Source organism: Lutzomyia longipalpis, chromosome 3 (assembly GCF_024334085.1).
Source record: "Lutzomyia longipalpis isolate SR_M1_2022 chromosome 3, ASM2433408v1".
NCBI classification, from domain to species: Eukaryota; Metazoa; Arthropoda; class Insecta; order Diptera; family Psychodidae; genus Lutzomyia; species Lutzomyia longipalpis.
The window spans coordinates 26,359,575-26,384,893 of record NC_074709.1 but is presented as its reverse complement, the minus strand read 5'-3'; the positions used below and the strand labels follow the sequence as shown (position 1 = coordinate 26,384,893).

At 34.0% G+C, this 25,319-nt stretch overlaps 1 protein-coding gene across 2 annotated transcripts; it reads right to left on the bottom strand.

Moving 5' to 3' along the window:
• Positions 1-481: 481 nt before the first annotated feature.
• LOC129793532 (calcium release-activated calcium channel protein 1) lies at positions 482-17,903 on the bottom strand. 2 transcript variants are annotated; one of them, XM_055833636.1, is made up of 4 exons: positions 17,164-17,903; positions 7,866-8,184; positions 4,521-4,658; positions 482-1,600 (listed from the first exon to the last, which is right to left on the bottom strand). In XM_055833636.1, exons 2-4 carry the CDS (start codon positions 8,175-8,177, stop codon positions 1,064-1,066), a joined length of 987 nt encoding a protein of 328 aa, XP_055689611.1. In that variant the 5' UTR covers positions 8,178-8,184; positions 17,164-17,903; the 3' UTR covers positions 482-1,063. The 2 variants fall into 2 exon arrangements, with proteins under 2 accessions (XP_055689611.1, XP_055689612.1); XM_055833637.1 differs by lacking the exon at positions 17,164-17,903 and adding an exon at positions 12,353-12,371.
• Positions 17,904-25,319: the final 7,416 nt, after the last annotated feature.

Genomic DNA, 25,319 nt, shown 5'->3' with positions numbered 1-25,319 from the left:
TCGTGAGACAAGTTTCTCCAACGAAAAATGATAGCAAAGGAGACTTTAGGAGCACAGAACTTTTACCAGAACCGTTGGCAGGGAACCCGCGTCTTAATCCAGCCGAATTAAAACTACTATCTATCTATAAGAGTCCAGTAAAAAGTTGGAAATGTTGAAATGTTGGTCTGTAATCATGGAATGAAGTATTACTGCAAATTAGAAAAATGAAATCTAAAAGAAATACTCAGATTACGTATTCTTCAGGTCAATGAAGCCGTTCAGTATGTAATCCTAAGATGACTACTGCAGCTCCTATATTAGAATCTTCTTCTAATCGTGACACCGGAACATATAACTGATGAAATCTGATCTCAGAAACAATTCCTACACAACAAATCAGTAGAACATAGAATCAGATTTGTCTCTATTCGCAGATCTATGTCTCCTCTACAAAGCCCAGAAAACGAGGAATTTTCCGCAAAATCACACAATTTGGCTCTTATTTTGGTGAGTTTGTTGTTAAATTATTTATTCCATCTAAATTAAACCTATTTACATGTTTTATTATATAAAAAAAAACATTGGCGTGTACATATTGCTAGCAATTTGAGGTTATGTTCTCCGGCTTGAGGGCAACGCCGCAAATGAGCTTCCCCTCATTTGCCCCCGGATCTCAAATGGAAGACTTCTAGACGCGCATGAGTTCCCAAAAATTCTTAAAACAATAAGTACACCTTAATACTAAAAGAAATAAATCAAATTAAAAGCTCAAATTCTCTCCCTCAACATGGAGGTGCGCTCTTGAACTTGAATTTCCGGGGGGAAGGATGGTTAATTTAATTTACAAAAAATGAGATTATGGAAAGAATTATAAAAAAAATCGTTCTGTAAGTCATCTTCAGATCACATTCACACGGAAGGGGTTGTCTTTATGAATTTCGTCTTGCTGCTTTTTTGTAAAACGCAATCACATTTTTTTTAAGATTTAAGAGATTTCCATTCCGGGAATCTCCGCGCAGGCACTTTTGAGCTTGAGGGGACGCGCGTTTCCTCTGTGTGTCACAGTGTTGTGCACAACAGCTTAGACAATCTCAGCTGATGCACTGTTGTAGTGTAGGCCATTGTTAACACTCCGATGATGCTCCAAGTGGTCATGTTCCATTTGCTCCTTGAGGATCTCCAACTCCCGAATCCCGGACACCGTGACCTCATATTTGTGCGTCATGAGGGAACGGTAGAAGTGTATGGCGAACGCCAGGAAGACCACGAGGACGGGAATGAGCACAATACATGCTGACCATGCGGCAGCCTGGCTCAAATCGTAGAACTTCACCCAGCACAAGATGGCGATCTCGAGGAGGAAGAGAATGAGCCCCAGGAGTGTGGAGAAGGCCCACGCGGTCTCAATGTACCAATGAAGTCGCTCGTGCGGGGATTCGTGGACAAGTGAGATGCTATGGAGATTGCAGACAGTCTCAATATTGGGCAGGATGCACGTGCTGATCATGAGGGCTAGCATGTGCACAGCCACAAGGAGTGTCGTACAAATGGCGAAGGCTATTAGCATTCCCGTTGGCACCTCTGTATCATTGTTCAGCTGAACTTCCACCATTGCGACCTGCCAGACAGACAAATGCAAAACTTATTAGCATTAGAACGGAAGAGAACGTTTAAGTTGCGAAGATTCTCAACTGTTTTTTGTTCCCACCCTTGTCTCATCTAAGGAAGGAATTGAATTGATTTTATGGACTGTGGCGATTTACTGCATCTTGTACTGATTATTTTCATGCTTTATGTAGCATTTAATTTGATAATAAAGATTTTAATTGAGATTAAAAATTTTTCTTTTAATAAAAAAGCAACATGGCATCTTGCATAAAGACGCCGCGTCTATAAAAATTAGTTTGAAGAAATCCACTAGAGGCGCTACAAGCAATAAGGTTCCTAATAATTCTTCATTCTTGCACATCTAGCACAGTCTAGTTAGATGAGCTAAACAGTGCTTCTAGAATAAATAAAAAGATGAAGAAATAATTTTTTTAGCATTTAGTTGTCTCTTTAATAATTCAATGAGAGTTTTTAGATTTTTTAGAAGTAAAAGTCTTTTTTCCTGCTTGTGGCGCCTCTACAGGGAATTTTTTTCTTAACCTAAAAAATTAAGCGTCCTTTCAATACATGTTTAAAATCAAAATAATTTAGTATAAAATTACATATGGATGTTAAAGCAAAATCTTTTCCCTAATATAACAAGCCATTTACTTTATTTCAAAAAAAAAACCAATAAAAACAAACTATATAGAGCAGAAAAAACTAAACTCCTCGTGACTCCACGAACTACAAACTATAGGTAATTATAATTGTGAGAAAGTCGCTCAATTCAATGAACTACGAGGTGTTTGTGTTCACACCGCGACCTTACGATTTTTCTCTTTGATACTCCCAGACTTTTTTTTGCACAACCAATAATTCCCGATGCGTGAATATTTATTGATATTTGTGGGAATAATCTGAAGCGCGAAAAAGCAATTCGCGGGAAGTGTGTTTGGATGTATGCCAAACGTTCTAATGATGAATAATCTTGGAAATAATGAGAAATTAATTCGCATGCGGGGAAGGTGAAGCATAGCGAGGAGGAGGGTTCTAATATTAGATCTATTTTCACAATGAAGGTCCCCCCGGAAATCATGCGGAAGTATTTAGCTAAATTGAATTAGAAAATGGCGCTCTAACGGACAGAAAGCTTCACCTGATGGTTCTATTTAGAAATACCCTGTTCTTGAATTTTGGTTCAATTTTAGATAGGATTCCATGTTCATGATCAAGTTGTGGATTATTGGGATTGATATTAAACTTTGTGTGAGTGGATTTTAGGAGAGTGTCAGATTTGTTATTTTTGAATTTCAAAATGTCTCCATTCTTTTAAAATTTGGCACTTTAGCTGTAGAATGGTTTGTCCTAATTTATTAAAATGGAATTTCAAATATTCTTTTCTCTAAAAATGATTTAAAAGTCGCTGAAATTATAATAATGTGAAGTTTTTCTTCAACAAAAAAAGGAATAAAAAATAACCCCAGACTCTCCTATTTGAGAACTTTCCATCGTTTCTATCAGAAATATCTCTCTGGCTCATTAAAATTCATCAATAAATCACATCGATAAATTCCTCTTAAATATCTTTCTCAATTCAATTCTAATGAATTAATTTTTAACGCATACCATTCACTGAATCAATGAAAGTTTTGAATATCAAATAATTTAAAATTTGCTTTGGTTCATCTTAGATTTTTTCATATCTATAAAACTCAGTTTTTTTCACAGTGAAATTAATCATTCCTTTTATCCTACAAAAAATAAACGAACACGACAGCAGTCTACTAAAAAGTCATCGCTCTCTTGGTAGAATGCGAACAGCAGTGTTGAAAAGTCTATGTAAAAACTTTTAACTAAAGTAAATTATCTTAGGGGAGAATGGGCTTAAAATGATCTTTTGCTTTATTAAGAAAGAATTGAAATAAAAGAATAATTTTAAAAAGTTTGTTATAAAAACATTTCTGAGCATGAAGGAATAAAAATTAGTGTAAAAATTCATTGTCAAAAATATCATATCCGAGACACATTTTGTGCTATAAAATAACTAGAATTATCGCAAAGAATTTTCAAAGAAAACATTAATATGATTTATTAATTTCATTCAAATCAAAAAAATCTCATGATGATCTTTTCCAGTAATTTTCAAAGCTAACAAATCATTATTATTCTGATTTTATGGCATGTGTCTTGACTAGGTACTATAAAACTTCTTGAATGCAAAATTTCGTCCGGCTATGAAAATATTAAAAAAGAAAAAGAAACTAATGCAAAATTAACCATAAAAACGACAAAAAAATATTTTTTTAAAGATCTCATATCCGAGACACATTTTGTACTATAAAATAATTAGAAGTATCGCAATAAATCTGCAAAAAAAACCTTTCAAATAATTAATCAATTTCATTGAAATTTTAGAAACAATCTACAGATATTATCTTTTTTCATTAACTTTTAAAGCTAACAGGACATTATTCTGATTTTATGGCATGTGTCTTGACTACCATAAAATTTTTCAATGCAAAATTTTACCATAAAACTCTCTCTGGATATACTAGAATTTTGTTTCCCCTCTTTTGTAATTTTTTCATCGTGTTTTTTTTACGTTAGTTTTGGTCTGATTCAACCCACCCTCCCCTACACGTAGATTAAAGAGCGGATTAATATGCAAAGCAAATACATATATAGAGACGCAGAGAGAAATAAAATAGTGCTAAATGAGTATGATTGCGGTAGGAGAGAAGATTTGCGTTGAAAAGCTTGCCAAAATGGTGCAAAACAAATTAAATTGCGTCAATAAATCAGGCAGTTTTGCTGACTGAGGTGGGATGGGTGGGATGATAAATTCAGGGATGCAGAGGGTGTCCTTGAGTGATAAAAATAATTCTTTAAAAAAAATGTTCTTCTAAGAAGAAGAAGAAGATACTTAGGGGGGAGAGTAGTTGACTCACCATTGCAAATCCTGATAGGAGAGCCGATGTCTTGCTGGATGCTTTGAGCTTGGCACGACTTAGCTGTAGCTTTCGCCATGATAGGTAGCTGGGTGAATGGAGATCCTCACCTGACTGCGACATCCCGATTGAGCGTCTCTGCACGGAAGAGAGAAAATTCACTTTTTGACCACTGTGACCACCAAAGTACCTGCCACGAGTGTCACATTGAGGCACTAATGTGTAGTTGTGTCGTGAATTTGGGCACAAATTGTAATCTGAACAACTGGGATGAAGCAATGACATCGCAGCTTCTCTGTCTTTTGCACACACAAATTTATACGAAAATCTACAAAAGAATTCTTTGACTCTCTCCCGCCACAGGAGACGAGCGCGCACCACAAGTTCAGGGAAACTTCTTTCGGGGGAATTTAATTAAATTTATATAGACGTTTTTCTTTTATTTTTTTTATTCGGTTTTTGTCTTCACGAAGAGCACAACTGTGTGCACAACAACAGGCTGTCGTCCACACACCCAACGACACTACCTACAACTCATTATTGTTATACTTCACAAAAGCTTCTTCACAGACTTTTCACATATATATTTGATAATTTTTCTGATATTGTATTTTACGATTGTGAAGCTTTTCCCGCTTCAATACACACACGTAAAATTATATATAATCCAACTATATATAGTGTGTGCGTGTTTTATATATTTAACGAGATAGAATAAATTCACAAGTTTGAGAGAATTTATTTTCCGTTTTCATTAATTGAAAAGTCACCACGAAATTCATGTTGTTGCGATGTACAACAGTCACACGACCACCACTGACTTTTCCACGCGAGACAGAAGATTTTCTTGCTTTGCGGCAGAAGTCTTGACGGTGCCCGGAGTGCTCCGAAGTTGGGGAAAAACTGGATGACAAGCCTCGGGGAATCATTCATACGTGTCGGAAGCACACTGTTCACACGGTGCAGGGTGTTCAGAATTTTTTCTTTTCAACTTCATTTCATTCTACAAATCGCGGAAATTCCATGCGAGAGCTCATCTCACATTTTTCACTCCACCCACACACGTTGCACATTAATGCAGATTAATGTTCCGCGCGCAACGCACCCGAGTCTACCCTACTTTTTTTTGCACCTTTTTTCCCGCGATTATTTGGCACATTAATGGGTCCCCATTGCACGTTAATAAAAAATTGCAAACTGTGCCAACGACACCACAACGTTCATTGAGGCAGCAGCGTCAAAAAAGTCCTTGAATTGAATAAATCACGATCGATCGGCAATTTTGAACACTATCAGTGGCACCAAACGTCTCAATCGCGGACTGAATGAGTGTTGATAAGATTATTTTTTTTATTATTGTCTTCATTGTGTAAATATTTGAGCTTCTCTAGAGAGCTTTCTTCATACAATTTCTTCGCAATACTTAGCTAATTCGGGGAGCTTCTTTATCATTGAATAAAAAAAATATTCCTTATCAAATCTGTTTGAATTGCTAAACCTCTAATGCAAACGTTTTTGTTAGAAGTATATGTATATAGATAAGATAGATAACATAGATAAGGATAGAGATGAAATATGACCTCTATTGCGCGAATGATAGAGATTGTCTTTTAGATAATTTTGCTAGAAAAAAAAATTAAAATTATAGTATTTCTTTTGTATTTTTACTTTCTGCTTTCTTTTTTTTTACATTAAAATCTTTAGGGGAAATTGAGGTAAATTTGCATGTTTTATCGCGCTCACAACTAGCCTTTAACGTTTCAAACATAACCTCAATTTTCGAACGAGTTCTAACGATAGAAACTTGCTGAGATATTGATTTAGTTTTATTAATAAATTGTTTCTTAAAAAAAAAGAAATAAAAAAAATATTCAAAGTTTCCGTTTGTTTGATCGAATTTTTCGATTGATCAACATTTTTGTTAACAGAATTGTCAAATGAACTATCAAAGAACTATTTTGCCTTCAGAACCTACCTGAACGTCTCAGAGCTCAGAGCTCTCAAATCGATTAAGTCAATCTACCTTTTAAAACATTTTAATTTTACCTATTTTTTTTTAATTTGTTCAATCCCTAGGTAAGCCTTAAAGTCCTATAAAACGTGTTTTTTTTTAATAGAAATTTACTATTTCATGGATATATTTCCAATGCATAGTTTTTATTTTATGTAAAGCACATAACCTCAAATTTATTTTTAAAATAAAACTATAAATTGAGAGAAATAAGATTTTTTTTTTAAAAATCGTTTTAACAGAAAATGAAAAAAAAATATTAAGGTGAAATCTATTTCTTGATTTTATCTTATTAATGCATTTTATCAATGCTTATGTGTTGTTTTACAGTTTTATGAAAGTTTTTAAATCTATTTAGATGATATTTTAAACATTTTTATGAAATCTTCTATACAAATCTATGTAGAAGTATTTTCTGAAGCATTTTTTGAAAATTTTTAAGAGTTCCTAATTTTCTTTTTCACCGAATCAATTCGATTTTTGTAAGAAATAAAAACAACTTAACAGTTTTTATACTGTCAATGTCAAAACTTAAGTCATATTTTTAAGAACTTTTTATACCTAATGAAGAACGCAAAATTAAACGAAACGTCATAAAAAATAAAATCCCTCGAATAAAAAAAAATTTCAAAGAAATATTTATCTTTAATCTCTCATCTTTGTATGATCAACTCTGTATCAAATGGTGTGTTTTTATTTTTATTCCTGCACATTACCGAAACTGTGGGAAATACCACAATAAAATTAATTTAGATCAAAGAGGACACTAATTCCAATAAGAATTAACTTCTTCTTGATCTTCAAATGATCTTCTTTGCTCAATTTGGGGTTTTCTTTGTCCAAGATCGTTATTCTTTTGTAATTAATTATTGAACGTCTATAAACGTCTAATTAAATTCAAATCTTTAAGCTCAAAAGCTTATTTATGAGTTGTTTTGAGATGGATTTTTCTTGAGAAAGAATTGTTCTATATTTAGATCATTCATTGCATCAACTAATCAATCATTATTGGGTCATTTTAGCGTGTGCTCTCTCAGGGAGTTATTTGGAATTCTTTGTGGGCAAATATTTAGAAGAGAGAAGAAATCTCTGGAATTTGTTGTTCTTTTCAACTACCTATAGTTTGCTGCTGAATGATTGGATTCTGACACAGTACAGGCTGGGATTCTTTTTGTTTTGCTTGTTGGTGGCTAAACAATAGAATGATGGAGGAGAAACTGTGTGAAGTACCCACGAGGTTGGGGGGAAAAGTCTTTGTGGTGATTGATCTTTGCCTGCTATGTGCGGTGGCTGTGAGAAAATGATGCTGAGAGAATGAAAAAAAAATTGGTTACCTTGGGGTGATTGATGCCGGTACTTGTGGTGAAGTTGGGTTGCTTCCAGTACGTGGGCGGGGTGACGGGATAGCTGAAGCTGGGATTGCAATGGCCTCCTGGTGATGATCCGGAGACGGATCCACTGCCGCTACTTGGTTGCTGAGGCTGCGCCACCTGCTGCTGCGTCTGGTGGTAGTTGAGATGATGCGACGAATTTGATGGCTTCAGATTGAGGTTGTTGTGATGACGGGTGAGGCTGTGGCTGGCCGTGCCGAGTGTTGTGGCAAGAACTGTGTCCAAACCGGCACTACTCGTTGTCCAAATAGACATTGCTCACCTGGAATGCAGTGAGCGCCATTTTAGACAAATCTTTCCGCAGCATCACACAGAAAACTTTTTTTTTTCTCTATATAAATTGTCTCCAACAACGACACTTCTCAAGTCTAATTAAAAATGCTTTTTTGAGATTCAAGCGGAGAGAGAATGTATAATTATATATAGGGAGGTTGACACGAAAAAGGTGAACACACTGACAGCGTAGCGAAACAACTGTGGGATTGAGAATTTTCATTTTTTCATTACAAACTTTGCAAAAACATTCCCTATCTCACTTGCATATAGGCACCCTAGGTCTGTAGTTAAAGGGAGACAACCATAGTTACAAAATCAGCTGTCAGGCTATTTGACGTAAATGCTATTTCCCCATAGATGGAGCCACTCTCGCGGCGCGCAGTTCAAACTAATACGCAAACTATGCACTCATTTACGCACAAATACGGGAAAAATATTTTAATTAGATCAACGAAGATTCGCTTGAAGGGTATTTCCTTCTCAATCTTGTCAACACCATATTAGATTTCTTACACAGCATTAATTTTCACCTCCCCACCAAGAAGCATTTCGGTACACCTTGAAGTAATACAGCGAGGGGGATAAATAAATGTTTGCACACAATTTCCATATTTGCTTATCATGGCAAAAAAAAAGAATGTAAATTCCTCGTATAAGAGGAAAATTGTTCAAGACCTATAATTTGACTTTTAATTAGTCAACAAATTGCTTTATTTACGCACTTTTCAATACTTTCCCAGCTTTCGAAACATTTTCTCATATTTCCCTGAAGTTTGTATTGAGAATGTATGAACCATTAATTTACCTACTTCATCATTTGTATTAATTAACCTATTTACGACGTTACCTCAAAAAATAGGTTTTTTTTAAGATGAATTAGAAGAAAACTATTCGAAATTGAGTTTTGATATCGATATTTAATACACAAAGAAACGGTATAATACGCGGAAATTAATTACTAAAAGACGTGTATTAAAATCAATGGTACGTAAAAATTTACCAAACTGGTCCATAATTTTCTGACATTGTTCTTTCCTTATCGAAAGATAAATGAAATGAAATGAAAATGAGATATTTTTCTCTGATTTCCTATTTTCCATAAAACTTCTTTAATTTTTTTTTATGTTTCTTATGATCTTATGAAGGGATAATTAAATTCAACATTTGCCACAAATGGGTTAACAATATTTTACAAGTCGATTAACAAATTGTTTACATTCCAAAAAATTCCCCGTGAGATAAATTAAATTTCCTCCCACAAAGATGATTAATTAGTTTACGTGGAGACAAATACTTTTGCGGTTTAATGCGTACACCATCACCTGTTGATTTGGCTTAGTGCCAGAAAAGGATTATCTGGCTATAAGAGCATAACACATAACTTTTATAGACAAATCTCAATTCAAGCTCAAGGTGTAGTAATTTGAACGTAAATTCGCTGTATGGAAGATGGGGTGGATGGTGTGCCAAGCAGCATTGCTTTGCAGTGGCATTTTGGATTAGGGCCAAAAGACTCAGCTCAGAAGAAGCTAAAAGAGAAGGGGCTGAAGAGACGAAGAAAGAAATGCAGCAGGAATTACGATTAGCTGATTAAATTAATCCTTTTGCAATTTTGCTAAATGACTCGAAGTTTTTGTTTTAATTGATTAGCTAAATTGCATTTGAAGCTTTTAAATTTACTTCTCCGCCATATAGCGCCATCTATTGATAATAAATCATTCCCATTCCATGCACCTTATTAATCAACACCATTAACTCACAGTCGTATAATTAATTTTATGACGTTTCAAATGAAAAATTATGCTTAAAAATAACATGAAATGTTTATTTGAGCATACTCTCATAACTTTTTCCCCCCAATTCATTATTCATTCAGCTTTTGCGATAAAAAAAGTAAAAGAGCACTTAAAATTTTAATTCAATGAGTCACTTTATGAAAATTTCAATTGCCAATGCGTCACAATATTCAAAACATACCCATAGAAAAATATTAAAAATAAAATTGAGCGATTAAAGCATTTTAGAGCATTAAATCTCAAAGTATTTTCCTCGTTATTTTTTACATCAACGAGGTTTTTGCACCCAGAATGGGAATGTTTTTGTTTCATTTCTCAATCAAGACGTTTAAATTCAATTTAAAGAGGTACATTACGCGCCATGCGATGGGGATTTTGCATTGAAATTGATTCAATTTGCATAATAAATTGAAATTGATTATCGATGGAATGTGATAAACGTGAAATATGAGGAGTTTTCTTGGTTGCATTGCCAGCGTCTAAATCATTTTCTTCTCTTAGAAAATTAAATGGGGTTTTTTGCATGGAAAATTTTCACGATTTTCTTGTTTTAGGAATCCACATTGGTGTCTTTGAACTAGAAAACAGCAAGTATTAAATCAAGAACGAGTCACAGAATTAGTTGGAAAATTTATTTTAACTTGTTCAGCTAACAATGTCGCGGAGATTTAGCTAATTTATTACATTTATTGGATTGTTAATCAACGGATAAGTCTTTTATTTAAATTATTCATTGAAGAGGATTTAATTGAAGAGCTTTTTTTCTTTGCAAGTGCTATTGGAATGCGAAGGTTTGAAATTTTTAAAAATAATCAAAGAAGAAGTCTTAGATGCAGCCATAAGTCAATAAGTCTGTATGAATTATATTTTAAGTACAAGGCTTAACTAAATTCATAATATGTCGTATTAATTTCAAGAAAAAAGGAATCATTCTTAGAAAAAAATGGTCTAAATGACCAAAGTAATCTGCCATATGGCATTTTAGCCGAATTGGTCGTAATGACTGATGGACTTCAGTAAAATTGACAAAATAATTCAGTTAATGCTTAATCATTTGAATTGGTCAAAATCGATGAAAAAAATGGTTAAATATCTTTGACCAAATAAATTAGTCAATATATGTACTCTCGCTGAATAAAATGGTCAAATATCCTCTAAATAAATTTGTCAAAATAACCAAATTTTTGACCAAAGTAAATTAGTGGAAGATCGATATCGAAATTTTCAGTTAAAAGAGCTGAAATATTTTTTAGTGATAAAATGTAAAAAATTCATTGAAGACCGCATTTTTAAAGTACTAAAAAAGTACTAATTTTTAGACCTGTCAAGTCTTAAAATTTTTATTCACAGAATACCACAAAAAACTTCCTGAAAAACACAAAATCATTCGAAATGCGAAAGAAAACTAATTCTTATATCAAGATTTCCTATTCTATAGAACAGACTTTCAAGAATCTAACATTTTTTCTCTGTAGATTAGATGTTTCTCTAGACTTTTTTCAGCCCCTTTGCGATCACATTGATGCAATCATTTGTAGAATTTTAATTTAATTATTATTCATTACATCGACGACAACTCTATGCCATTGAACTTAATGTCTCTAACTTCGTGATATTTTTTTTTCAAATTATAAATTCAAAACATGTGGGTGGGGAAATGCATGTACGACGATATTCCCGCTGCATTTCACTTGTATTGTTCATTCTGTGAAATTCCAAAAGCGCACCGGAGACGTCCAAGTGCGAGATTTTTTTGACGTCATTGATTACAAAAGTCGCAATAGTATTGGAGAGAATGTAAATTTTATGCATAAAATATGGAAGAAAAAAAATAAGCCGGAGGCGTGTTATTTCTCTCGCATACTGTGGAATAAAAATATGCAAATTGAGTGTGAAAACATTGAGAAAATTTTCCGAAAAGAAATATCTTCCGTGTCGTTTTCACCTCTTTGAAATTGTCCTTCTTTTTTTTTGGAAAATGTTTTCTCCGCAAACACATCTGGATGATTTTCTCCCTCTTTCTCTCTCATTCACCTTTGTGTGTGGGTGGGTGGGATTCATTCAAGAAAGCATAGAAAGAGTGCTAATAATGAAGAAAAAAGTGTGATGAGACGAACGTGCAAAATGTGACTGCAGCTGAAGATCTCATCGTGCTCATCAGTTTGATTTGCAATAATTACAAATAGCATGAATTGTGAATTATTGGCACGTGAAATTTCCCTCCAGCTTTTCTGTGTCAATTCTCTGCGACAAAAACACTAATTTTTGAATTTCATTTCACGGCAAAATGCAATTTAATACATTAAAAATCGATTGTAGAGCAATAATTTTCGTTTAAAAAAAAACTATTTGGATCACCTGCTTTGCTGCATTTTAATAACACGCTCCATGGAGGTTATCAATGTTAAATAAAAATCCTCTTATCGTTGATGACAATTTGTTTTTTAACTCATTGCAAAAAAATCTGCAAATAATGCTTCAGACAGACCATGGCGGAAAATTGTGAAGCAGAAACATATTTCTTTGAATCAGTGATGTGTAGCTAGAGTAGGATGTTTGGCTTTGGAAATTACTCTAAAATTTGAGGGATTTTTCTGAATTACTCTTTTACTTTAAAAAGAGATAATCGAACGTTAAAAAATTGAAACATTATAAAAGAAACGAAATCTGTTGGAAAATAAACGTCAAACATTTGAAATAAAACGTCAAACGTTGGAAATAAAATATAAAACGTTAAGAAATCAAACATTATAAAGAAGTAGAAAAGATAATTAAAAATATTTATAATTTTTGGTTGATCCGGTCTTCGTCAGTAATTAAAAAGGAAAAAAAATTCAAAATGGCCGCAATTCTTTTCAAAATGGCGTTTTTTAGCCTCATATTTAGTAATGTTTAGTAAGTTTTTTTTCACTTATCAATTAATAATCCATTGAAACACAATTTTTGAGGCAGAGGTGGTGAAAGAACCTGGCGACCATTTTGAAAAAGGTCAAAAAATATTCAAAATTCGTTTTCTGCCATATTTTCGTTTTTAGGACAGCTAGAGAGCTGAAATTTTGATATGTTGCAAAGAATATCATTCTCAATAAGATGATAGACTTAGGACTCACTAGCGGCCATTTTGAAATTGTTTGATTTCTCAATATTTTCACTTCCAGAGCACCTAGAAGGCTCAAATTCGTATATGTTGCTCAAGTTAACATTTCCTATCGATTAAACGCTAGATGTTATTATGTTCTATTAAAACGTCAAACAAATTTGTCATTTTTACTATTTATATCTCTTTTTTTATGGAACATATTTAAAAATATTCATCAAACTTCTCCGCATATAAATTCAGCATTAAAAATAAATATTAATTGCTTCACAATTTTAGCCATGTATCTGTTGGTGCACAATGTAGTTCACTAAAATTATGGTTTTCCATGCAATTTGCTGTATGGAGGAAAAATTGTTGGTAATTCTGTCCCGGCACTAAAATGGCACTGAATGTGTATCCAATTTTTCATCGTCACACAAACTCGTGTAGTTTTTTTCTTCTCTTCCTTCTCCTATAACAATCTCATCACTATGGGGCGCGAGGGGCAGAATGTCGAGTCCCCCCAATTAATGGGGTATTTTGTATGCTGTGGCACGAAAAAAGCACTTCCTGCGACCACTTTGGGTATCTCGAGGGGAGCTGTAGCAGCACAGGCAGCGTTGATGATGATGAAAAGCACCAGCGAGGGAGCTTTTCGACGTGCGCGGTGTAGTGACAAAGAGAAGAAAATCACTTGTTGCCGAATGAAAAATGAGTTTTTGGGTGGAACGCGCGGGATGTGCAACGGAGGACGGGAAAAAGCGAACAAAATGGAAACTAGTTGGGGTCTTATAAGACCAATCGATCCGATTTGATGAATACTAATTGACTACTTGGGAGAGCTTGGTGCTTTGGTGCACAGTTCACTACATTGAGTTTTCCACTCAATATTCACATTGAGTTTGATCCATTGATCATTGCGGGTTATATCACAAAAGCATCTTATAGTGGGGATAAAATAGGGTGAAGCGTATTTGTCTTAATTAATTCCTCATTAATTTTATTATGAGCTTCTTTTTGCGGAATAAATCTTATGTGACAGAAGAAAAACCTCTTCCGGGAATGTTGAGTCAAGTACAAATAAAATTTGTTTTTCCCATTCCCGGAATTGTTGATCCGGAAACTGAAAGGGGTATTACTTTTATGAGACACCCAGTAAATTAATTTACTTCACACGCGCCGAGAAATTCCAACAACATTTTATTGGGATGAATTTTAATTGAAAGAATTTTATCTTTTACATCTTTTCAACATGAGAATAATTTAAAATATTTATAACAATGAATTTCACACAAATTTGAATATTTACGCACAGTTTAATGAATTTGTGAAAACAAATTTGAATTTAGAAAATTAGATCTTACACGGAATTCGCTTTAGGAGCAGTGCTTTTGCTATGAATTAGTTAAGAAAAAATTTTTAATAAATTCTTCAAGACTTTTCATGACTTTTCTTGGACAGTTAAAGAGAAGAGTTTTTGTTCTTTTCTACAATTTAAATATTCTGAGTGTGATAAACTGAATTTTGAAAAAGGTTTCAGGAAATTGTCTACGAAAAATAACGAACTAATGACGTGAAAAACATTATAAGTTCATCGAAGCTTAATTTTTCCCTTCTTTGACAACCTGTTTTCATGAAAATACTTAAAAGGAGGTTTACTTACTTAATAATTCTTTAAAGAAAAACAATTTTACAAAAAGCAAATGAGTCATAAAAATATATAAAATTTAATGAAGTATTAAATCTTTTCATTGCCATTAGGAAAAACTTTCGCAATAAAAAGTGAATTTTACACAACAAAAATGCCTCAATAGTCTTCCTAAAACAAAAAGCTTCAGCACCTTTCGGTAAAGAAAAATCTTCTTAAATTCTTCGTGAGATTTTTCCAGCTGTGTGTGGGTGTACGAAGTGTATGAATTAATAATTTGCGAGTAATTAAATTGGATACTTGTCGCGAGCTCCACCCACGTAACATAAAATAAAAAAAAAAACAAGCCACCGTTGCATTGTTTTGATTAATCCACCTTGAGTGTCTTGTTGAATGTTTTGTAGGTCTTTGTGAACAAACTACCTTCTGTGTTATCGTATTGTTTGCAGAGAATTATAAGACCACAATTACAAATCATGTTTACTTCCCTCGGATTTATCTTATACAAAGCACTTGCATGCGACTTGATGTCATCGTGAGATTTGCAAAAGTTGCAAAAAATATGCTGTGAGCTTTGTCATGGGATTATTTTTTAATTATTATTTAAGAAAATCACCGATGGGGGTACACTGTTGAAGAAAATTTCCGCAAAAACTACGAAGTGTTTTTGTTTGTTTTATTTCTTGAATTTTCTTTAATTAGTATTTTTTTTAAAACATTTCTAGAACATCATTGGGAACTTTTAAGACTTCTTAAAAACTTCTTGTAAAATTCTATAAACCTAAAACAGCTAGAATTTTTTATTAATAACGTCTTAAGAGATTTCTTTTCCATTCTAGAATATTTTGATAAGCAAACATTTTTTCAATGAATAATCAAAAAATTATTCAAATTTCCATAAAATAAATAAAAGAAAAATATTCCAACAACTATTTGCAGCCTTTCGTAAGTCTAAGAGAAATTTAATTTAGCCGTGTAATGGCCTTTAGTAAATATAGTAGCTTGAGTTGAGTGCAATAACTAATAAAGCTATTAATTGTTGCTTCTGCTTTTGCCATTTCAAATGACTCCTCACCACACTGACATCCATTGATGGGGTTAAGTGGCAAAGTTACAATGTTTTCTCTCCATCCTCTTCCATTCCACCCAACCAAACCGCTCTGTACGGACACAGTGTGAGAAGGAAAATAGCATGAGAAGTGCCTTCAATTGATAAGAAAACAATTCAACTTGTTATTTTCACCTCATTTCACACTTCTTTGCGTGGGTAGAAAAAAAATCATGGACAAAAAAGAGAGAAGAATAAACATTTTATTGACAATTTACGTGAGAAAAACAAACTTAATTTAGAAGAGCAACTAGCCAAGTCAAGAAGAACAAAAAAAAGAAAAAAAAAAAGCTTCTGATGTCGACAGAAAAGCTCACAGCTGGTGGTTGAAAAAAATCATTCTTGAGATTATTGATTTAACGTCAATTGCAAATGGTTCTTGCCATGCATGAGAGATTCAAGAGGAAAATATATGCCATGAAAAAAACTCAAACTTTGGTCAAAAAGCTCCACCACCAGGAAATTTCTGTGGAATAAATGATTTATTCAGTATGGCGCGGGGGATCAAAAGAAAGCTCAAGTTGCTGTATATATATTTTTGAGTTTTGAATTGAAATTGCATATAGCAAAGCTTTTTTCCTTGGGCGTCAAGAGGTAAACCTTCATTTTCGCATCTTTGGGAGGGAAACAAGAACTCTCTCTCTCGGGAAAGGATAAAGGTTCAAAGGATCAAAAGGTTATTTGAAAAGTTTTTGAGTATGTACTTCATACTTGAGTTTCTTTGAAGCCTTTCTGTTTTTCAATGAGATTTCTTTTAAGTATCCTTCTCATATCTTTTAAAACTCATTTTCTTCTATTTAAGGGAACTTCCTTGATAGCTTTTCAACACTTTTAGTTCTTTATATTACGGTATATGGGTGTATTTTTTTTGTTAATAGTTTGTGATGAAATTTTGTCGGTGAAAGTCGTTAAAAAGAATTTTTTTAAGGATCTTCTTGAATTAAATATGAGGAATTTTTCTATTCGGTCAGAAAGTTCTTTTATTTTGTCATCAAGATCATTTATTCTGTCAGCAAAATCAGGTTTGAAAATATTTCTTTTTTTTTAAGGATAAAGTTTAAATTATTTAACCAATTAATTAAAACGAAATTTTTTAGAGCAGAATTTCCATTCTTCAGTGAGCTTTTGAGTCAAGAAATTTCTTCTTTAACCCAATTTCTCTTTTCTCTCTCTCTCTGAATCTTTTAACTATTTTCATTGTTTGCTTATGCAGAACATTTTAAAGCTTTTTTGGAGCCAAAATCCACCCCAATTAATGCTTTTACACCCCACAAGCCCCATTTACAAAACACCTCAAATGAGAAGTAAAAAGTGAAATGATTTGTCACACTTACCACTTCCTTTTAGCAAATCTCAATTGAGGAGGGAATAAAGTGTGGGAAAGTCGGCGCGAACGAAGAAAAAGGCGCGGAAAGCACTTAAGATTGAGGAGGTCGATAAAAGGGCGCAGAATTATGGTGGGAAAACACGCGGAACTTTGGTGTGTGAAGGCACCAAAAAAAGCTCACGCCGGAATGTCACAACATATTCTCCATGTTCGCAGGAACTTATGCGTGCACCATCAGCACAAAAAAAGAGTAAAACCTCACTCCTCCTAAAGTTTATTGCACCAAGAAGGGATTGAGAATTAAATGTCGATTTTATTGGATGTCTTTTCGCGCACACACCACCACCTCTCGTTTGGCGCGATGTCAACTAAAAAACAATTCGATATGAAGGGGGCTTTTTGTCTTCCACTCGCCAGCACTATGTGTCCGCGTGATGATTGATTTCTCTTGCAATTGATGCGATACAAGGAATCATTGGGTCTAATATTAACATTACGCTATGAACGAGCACTTTGCAATTGACGGTTATCAATTTTGAAAAGAAATAACGTAAAAATTGCGCGCACTCATGGAGCCATCCGCAGCAGGAAGTTCTTGTCGCGCGAGCACTTTCACGGAAATCAGACAAATTTGAAACTTTATAAAATGAAATGAAAACACTTCACGCAACCACGTGTATGGCGTGGGAACGAATCAAGCGTTCAGAACAAATATGCGTCCGACGTCTGATAAGTTCAGAAGCACTGTGCATGTGGACTTGTGAAGCAAAAGCGTGAGATGCTCCGCGCTCACCTTCGCTCAACACGGAGTATTTGTACATTATGTCGATTCTATGACGAGATTTTCATTCTCAAACCCACACCGTCTCGCTCTGGCACACAAGTCGATATGTGAGCATATTAAAACCACATTAAATAACAGCCTGTGAGAGAATTTTATTGAATGAAGAGGGGGGAGGGGAGAGAGTGTTGCTCAAAGAAAGTGTTGAGATTCAGCGACGTATGACTTACACTGCGAGTCTATTTGATTTGTTGAATTAATTTAATCGATTTAATCACAATATGATAGATTCTTTAGCATATCTGAAGTTCAGTCTGCCGCAGCAAGTGCACGGTGTGAAGGAAATATTTGTATTGAGATTTTCAATATTCTTTTAATTTTGATTTTCTGACGGAGAAAAATATTTTTTGCTATTTATATTTTTTTATTCTATTAAGAAATAAATATTCTGTAAGCTAAATCTATTATTCTGTAAGAGGAACCTATTATTCGGTGGGCAAAATCTATTATTATGTAAGCTAAATGTTATATTCTGTCAGCGAAATATTTTATTCTATAAGCAATAGAATACAAATTAGTTTTTTCTTTCAGAAAATTAATTAATTTAGTGAGGATATACTTTGTTGTTAGCAAAATCTTTTATTCTATCAGAAAAATCTTTTATTCTGTCAGCAAAATATTTTCATTTTCTCGATTTATTCTCTCTGCAGAATACATATTTTTATTCTCTCTGAAGATTCTTAAACCTTTTTTTTAGCAAATTCTTGTTTCGTTTCTTCAAGAATTAGTTTATTCTGTCAGCAAATATTTTATTCTGCTAAATTTGTTTTTTTATTCTGTTTGCAACCATCTTCAAATAAATTTTAAATCAATTATTTTGAAGGTCAGTATTTTCATCAAGTTGATAAATTCACACCATAGAATCAGTGTGAAGCAGCAGAATGTCCCTCAAGCTCCAGTTTACTCCTTTCGTGATTTATTGCCTAAAAATCCCGAGCAAAAGCACCCCCAAGAGATAAATCTGTGTCGAATGAATGGAAAACTATCTAACGAGGTTGCATCACCTGAAATTTCTATCGACCAATTAATGCAATTGATTGAGTATCAATTTAAGCTTCGATGCTGTGGATAAAGTTTGAATATTCTCTTTACAATCAAAACCTCAATGTACCTAACCCATTGAATTTACTACCCAAAATCGATTTTTGAACTAAATCTCACACCGTGAGGTGAATTATGTTCAATTTGCATTGATGAGAGAGAGAGAGGGAAAAAAAGCTTCGACAAAAACAAGATGTGAAAAAGCTTCAAAAAATCAAAATTGCCACCAATTTGGCGTCATTCGGCCCAATATTTGTTTTAAAATCCCATTGTAACCAAAATAGTTTGAGGGGGAAAACCGCTGTTGCGGAAATGCAGAGAAAAACGAGTTAGCTTTTCGATAAAAAAACACGCAAACTATCCGGGTGGATTGTGGCTTTAATCATTCAAATGTTCTTACCGCGTGTCAATTGAACTATTTTCCTCTGTAAAAAGTCGCTTTTAAAGTTTATTTGTTTATTTTATTGTCTTTTTTCAAATGTAGGTAGTTATCTAATATTTTTTCACACCTAAAGTTAGTGAATCATCATATTATGCTTTTTTTTAAATTAAGAAGTATCTACTTCCTTGAATATTAAATTGTTCTTTGTTACTTTTGAGCTTTTTAGATAATTGAGAATTTATTGGCTCAAAGAAAAACAAGAGACAGGGAAGAAATGTTTTAGTATTTTTAAAAGAATAACGTAAAAAAGATTTTACTGTCATGGCTTCTAAGCGTCCCTCACACCGACATTAGCGCCACCAAAACTGAATTTAAACATAGAGAATAGAAAGTCAACAAAATCGTCCTTTACGATAAATTTTCTTTGCATATTTCTTTTTCCTTCCTTTTAAGCATTATGTTTATGCGAAATATACAAAATTATTTAAAAATAAATTAAAAATTATCTTGAAGAAGTCATTTGGTCGATATCAATGTTAACTAAGCGTCCCCCACGCTGACATCAGCGCCACCAAATACTGAATTGAATTTTAAACAATTAAAAATAGACAAAATTCATCCAATTTAATGAATTTACTTTGCAAGAAATTCTTCTTAGCTCTTGTTCTACTGACGCAAAAGGTCCCATAACTCCTGGAATTTTTTCTTGCTTTTCCGTCAATGGAAATCCAAATCATTTTTTACCGTAGCTTGTAACATTTTTGCAGTAAATGTTTGATAAATGTTCCAAAGGCCATGATTTTCTTGACGTCAACACACAATTTCTTTGCGATAGACTTCTATTGTCTGGTATTGTGTTTGAGTGACTCAATGAATTATATTTTATTGTGTATTATGTAGTTTTTTTCTGTCCGGTGGGTGGAAAACATTTTCACTACAACTGAAAGAAATTGATTTTCCCAGAAGCACGTGCGACAAACTGATTATTCTTTAGATGTTTTAGTATACATAGCTCTAACATAGAAAGAAGTTAAGAAATAAGTGAAGAATGGAAATGGTTTCAGTTGCTAAATACAATTTGTTATATGACTTGTGGGGAATTTATATGTTTAGAATGGAGATAAAAGAGTTTTCTCGAAGACTCCGCGTGAAAATGAACAGAAAACGTCTGGAGATGTCTCACCCGCAACCACAAAAATTTATTTCAAAAATAAATATTTTCCTTTTGAGCTCTTATCTCATCTTTTTTCTTTCTTTCTCTTCAGCATTCCAACGGAGATTCATTAACATTTTTTTCACGCGATTCTTATCAGAAATTAAAAGTTGTTTGCAAAAATTTGTCGAGTAGTGTTAGGAGTTTAAGTATTTTCCACGTGATTTGTATACATTTGGGCGCGTTATGAATTTTTCCCACCCACACTGTGGGCATAAGAATAAACTACACTGTGTGGTGCCCTTTTGTGCATGATGTAGCTCCTTTTGAGGTCATTCTGAGAGTCAATCTATCACCATCATCAGATTGACTTTGTCACTCAGCCAGACGTGCAAATGGGAAGATGGGCAATAAAATTCAATGAGAACATCAATCACGTAGACTTTTCCATCCCAAAGATGAGATCAAATGCCATGCCAGAGGACAAATAAATCGACAATTTTCACATCTAATTTTTGGGTCTCACAGGAGGAAAATTCCTCAAATATCTAACTCATGAAAATCACCCCATTGGGGTCAGTTTTATTCCAATCAAGCACGTCTTGTGATGGGAAAGATTCCAGTATCTTGAGGAATTTTCAGTGTGAAATAACTCACGTGAAATATGTTGGAAAATGGAGCAAAAGTGTGCATGAATTGTTCAATAAATTTTCAAATGGGTTGTGTGCAAAATTGGCGCAATTTATCCAATAAAACCATTACAATATGATTTATTCCACAAGAATTTATGTGTTGGGGAAGGTTAAATAAAAGAATACAAAGAGTTTAAATAAAAATGGAGACCGCTCTAACTTCCTGAGCGTTAAATTGGAAGCTTTAATGGAAAAAATTACTAAGAAATGCTAGAAAATAATTAAAAATACATTTAGCATGGTAAAGTTTTAGCTTAAATCTGCTAGAAAATTAGCAAAAACTTACCGTATAGCTTAAATTATCACATACAATTTGTATGATACAAAGCTTCAGCAATAATTTTATTGTTATGGATATAGCATTTATGTAAAAGCGGTAAAAGCTCATCATTAAGTAAATTTCATATTAGTAGTATTATCCTTTATTGCACTCGTTGTCATAAAATTACATAGAAAATCTACATACAATTTCCCTTCCACTTAAATCTCTTTATATTCCACAATTTCCACGAATAAATTCTAGCTAGAAAATTGTAACACTAAATTAGGTTTGTAATGAAGGTTCTTCGGGTTCTTCCTGCATTTTAATGCAAGAGTTGTGTCGCATATTTTTTTCCCCGTTGAAATGGAGATGAAAAGTAAATGGAGATTGGACCACTTTTTGTAAATTCAAGAGAGAACGCTAAATACGATGTAATTAAAAAGTTCCATGGAGAAAAATACGTTCTTTTGAAATTCTTTCCATGTTTCATGGAGCATTTTAAAAATTCTATTCTACCACGTCTGTTAGCCCTTCACAGGAAACTCAAAGTTGGTGCACATTTTATGAGAACATACAGTGTGGCGTGGGGGGAGGAGGTGGGACGCGCGGGAGCATTGCGATAGGAAAAGCAAGAGTGTGAAAATGGAAACTAAACTTTTGTGGAGATTGAACAAAAAAAAAACGCTGGTACTGTGCAGATGGATAAAAGTTATATGTAGAGAATGAGAAATATGCTTCAGCTGAAGGTGGATTTTGTGTGTATATTGCAAAAGGGAGACATGGAGGGATGTTAAAAAAAAAAGTTTCTGCATCACAGTGGTTGATATCTCTGTCTGTATGAAATAAATTCGAGAAGTGGGTGGAAGGATATTGTCCGACTTTTATATTTTTTGAAAACCTTTTGGAAAAAATAGATAAAATACGCCAAAAATATTTTTTTTACGCGAGATGTAATAAATGGATAATAGAGTCGTAAAAAATTGCCCGGCTGGACTACAACTGACATTTAAACCCTGAAGGGATTTATAGGTAAAAAAAATTAGCTAATTTCTGACTTTTCGCTCGTCATTATGGTCTCCATCAGGAGCTTTTTACATCATGGAATATATTATAAAAAAAATTAAGATGAAAACCATTGAAACTGAATAGACTCCTGTTCGAGAAACTGATAAAAAATATAATTTTTGATTTTGGCGCACACTCGAAGCGAGATAATCATGGTGGTGAATTCGAGTGGTGAAAACAAAGAATGTGGGGAAAAGGACAGATTTGGCGGCAAAAATGAGACATCGGATTTAGTAGGCAAGGTGTACGTATGCAAACGTGCTTGATATAAAATCGGACGTAGCAACTGCTTTAACTCTTATATACATAACTGTACTGTAGCGATTGTATCCATATGTATGTATACATGTGAGAATAATGGGAAAAAATGAAATTGAAAAGAGAAACCGTGAATGAGAGGCAAACATTGGGGTGCAGGCGGAGGAAAATCTCCCCAAAAAGTCTCCTCCTGTACACAAAGTTAATTCATGAACTCTCACACGGCTACCACACTCTCATGCCCAATCTTGCTACACAGTTTTCGATACGTATTGTTGGGAAAAATTTCCACGAGACCGTGGAAATTCATCGTCTCACAATGGGGTGGCTTTTCTGGGTGTGAGTACTCCCCATGGGTCGTGTGCGGACGGATGATGGTGTTGAGAGGCCCAATGCGATGAGGAAAATAGAAGAAAATATTCTGCCAAAACATAAATTCTTAACACGGCTTCGCTACTCTAATATACAGATGGGAAACTCTCTGAGTGAGAGGAGCTGCATCTTTAATTCATTTTTTGGGGGCTAAACCCCTCAAGATACACATAATTCTCAATTAATCAACATCTCATGGGGAGCGAGAGAGGAGGACGCGTCACCCCCACCCATAAAAGAAGAATTTAATCCAATCGAAAGCTCAATTAATTTTCTCTATATACAATGATGGTGGAAAAAGAAAATCGCATTTAATCAATTGAGAGTATCAATTGATCTGTAAAGCTTCTCTGAATCAAATCGTTCTCCGCAGTTAGTTACCAACAAATGTAGAGCCATTTTTCAAAGTGAAAACTTTTTGTGTGTACCAGAATGATTTTCATTTTCCACGCAGGAAAAACAAACGTTGTGAATTAGAATGCAATTTACTTAATAGTTTTGCGGTGGAAAGTGCAAAGTGAGAGCCATTTTGCATTTAAATGGAGATGAAATTTAAATAAAAAAGCATTTAATTTATTTCATTCTGACGAAATGAATGAATTTTCACGGAAAATGCTTCTTTTCCTCATCTACTTCTACTCTGTCAGCATATTTTAGGTGTTGAATCAAAATTATTCGTCACACGAAGGCTTTTTGTGCAGTCGTAGGGAAAAGCTTGACTAATTTTCCTTGCAAAAACCAGATGAAAATTCGTCTAAATCTTCTAATTTTCACAAATAAATTTCCTTCCGCTTTTCATCTACGACTTTGAAAGAAATGTAGCACGTGTGGTTTTCCACTGCAATGCACCAGAAACTCGCTCTCAATTCTTGCACAATACCAATGCCGTGCAATGGGACCATTTTCATACGGAAAACTCTTCGTGAAAATCTTCAATAATCTTTTTTTTCTCTGTGTAGTCATAAAAAGAAAAAAATCACAATGAGTCATTCTTCAGTGATTTTAGAAGCATACCTAACCGCTGCCTGACCACACTTTCAGATAAACATTACCCATGGTGGCAGAAGGAAAAAACTTTCCGTGTATGTGAGGATTAAAACAAAGCATTGGGGGAAATAAAGAATTTGTTAGAGAGAAAAATCAGAATGAAAGAGATTGCGGAAAAACAATAAATACCCATTTTACGACTCTTTTCGTCCGCAATTGATGTATAGCTCCGTGTGTTCTATGTGAGAATTTATACTCACAAACGTCCACTGCAGAACTTTTCTGCTGCTTGGTGGTGCTTTGAGGGTCAAAATGTAACAGAGTGGGATGGAAAAGTAGTTTGAAAATTCAGAAAAACTATTGGAAACTCTCACAGAGATTTTTTTTAAAGAAATCCAATTCAAATAGAAATTAGGACGTTACAAATTTTTTTTTTCATTCGTTTTTTAAAGAATTATGAAAAATATTTTCAAGAGAAAATAATGCAGCTGAAAGGCAGCTACAGTGATGCCTCGCAGTGAGACTTTTCTTAAATCCCTCAACCTGTATGACCCCAATTTCAACGGGAAATTAATCAGAATCAAATTTAAAGCCGATCCTAAGAAAATTGGGACTATACATGTCGTATTTTATTATTTTGAAGTTGAGATTAGAATTCCTATTACTTCTGCTGAACTATAAATAAATCATTTGCCGAATAACTAGCCAAAGCTTCAATTGGATTTTCCTAAATTTCGCGCTGTAATTCCACTCTCTCTATCTGTAGTTGCAACACACCGTTAACACGGATGTGAGGAAATTGCAAATGATGCTGACACATGAGATGCTTTTGTGAAGTCTGTTGCCCAAAATACTGAATTATCCATAGAGAGAATGTAATTCATCCTCGCATGTAGGCCAGCACGGGATTTCCGGAGTTTTCCTCTTAGAGTGAGGACAAGGTGTGGGTGGATGAGGGATGGTGTACCATGTAAACACAACGTATAAAGTGCTGCGAATTTTTGTTAATATTTCATGAGGGCAGATGCGATAAAGATTGAGAGTGTCGCACAATTTACTTCCTTCACGTGGGAGTTTGTTGTTTTTTTCCGAGAGGGATGAGGAGCTGTT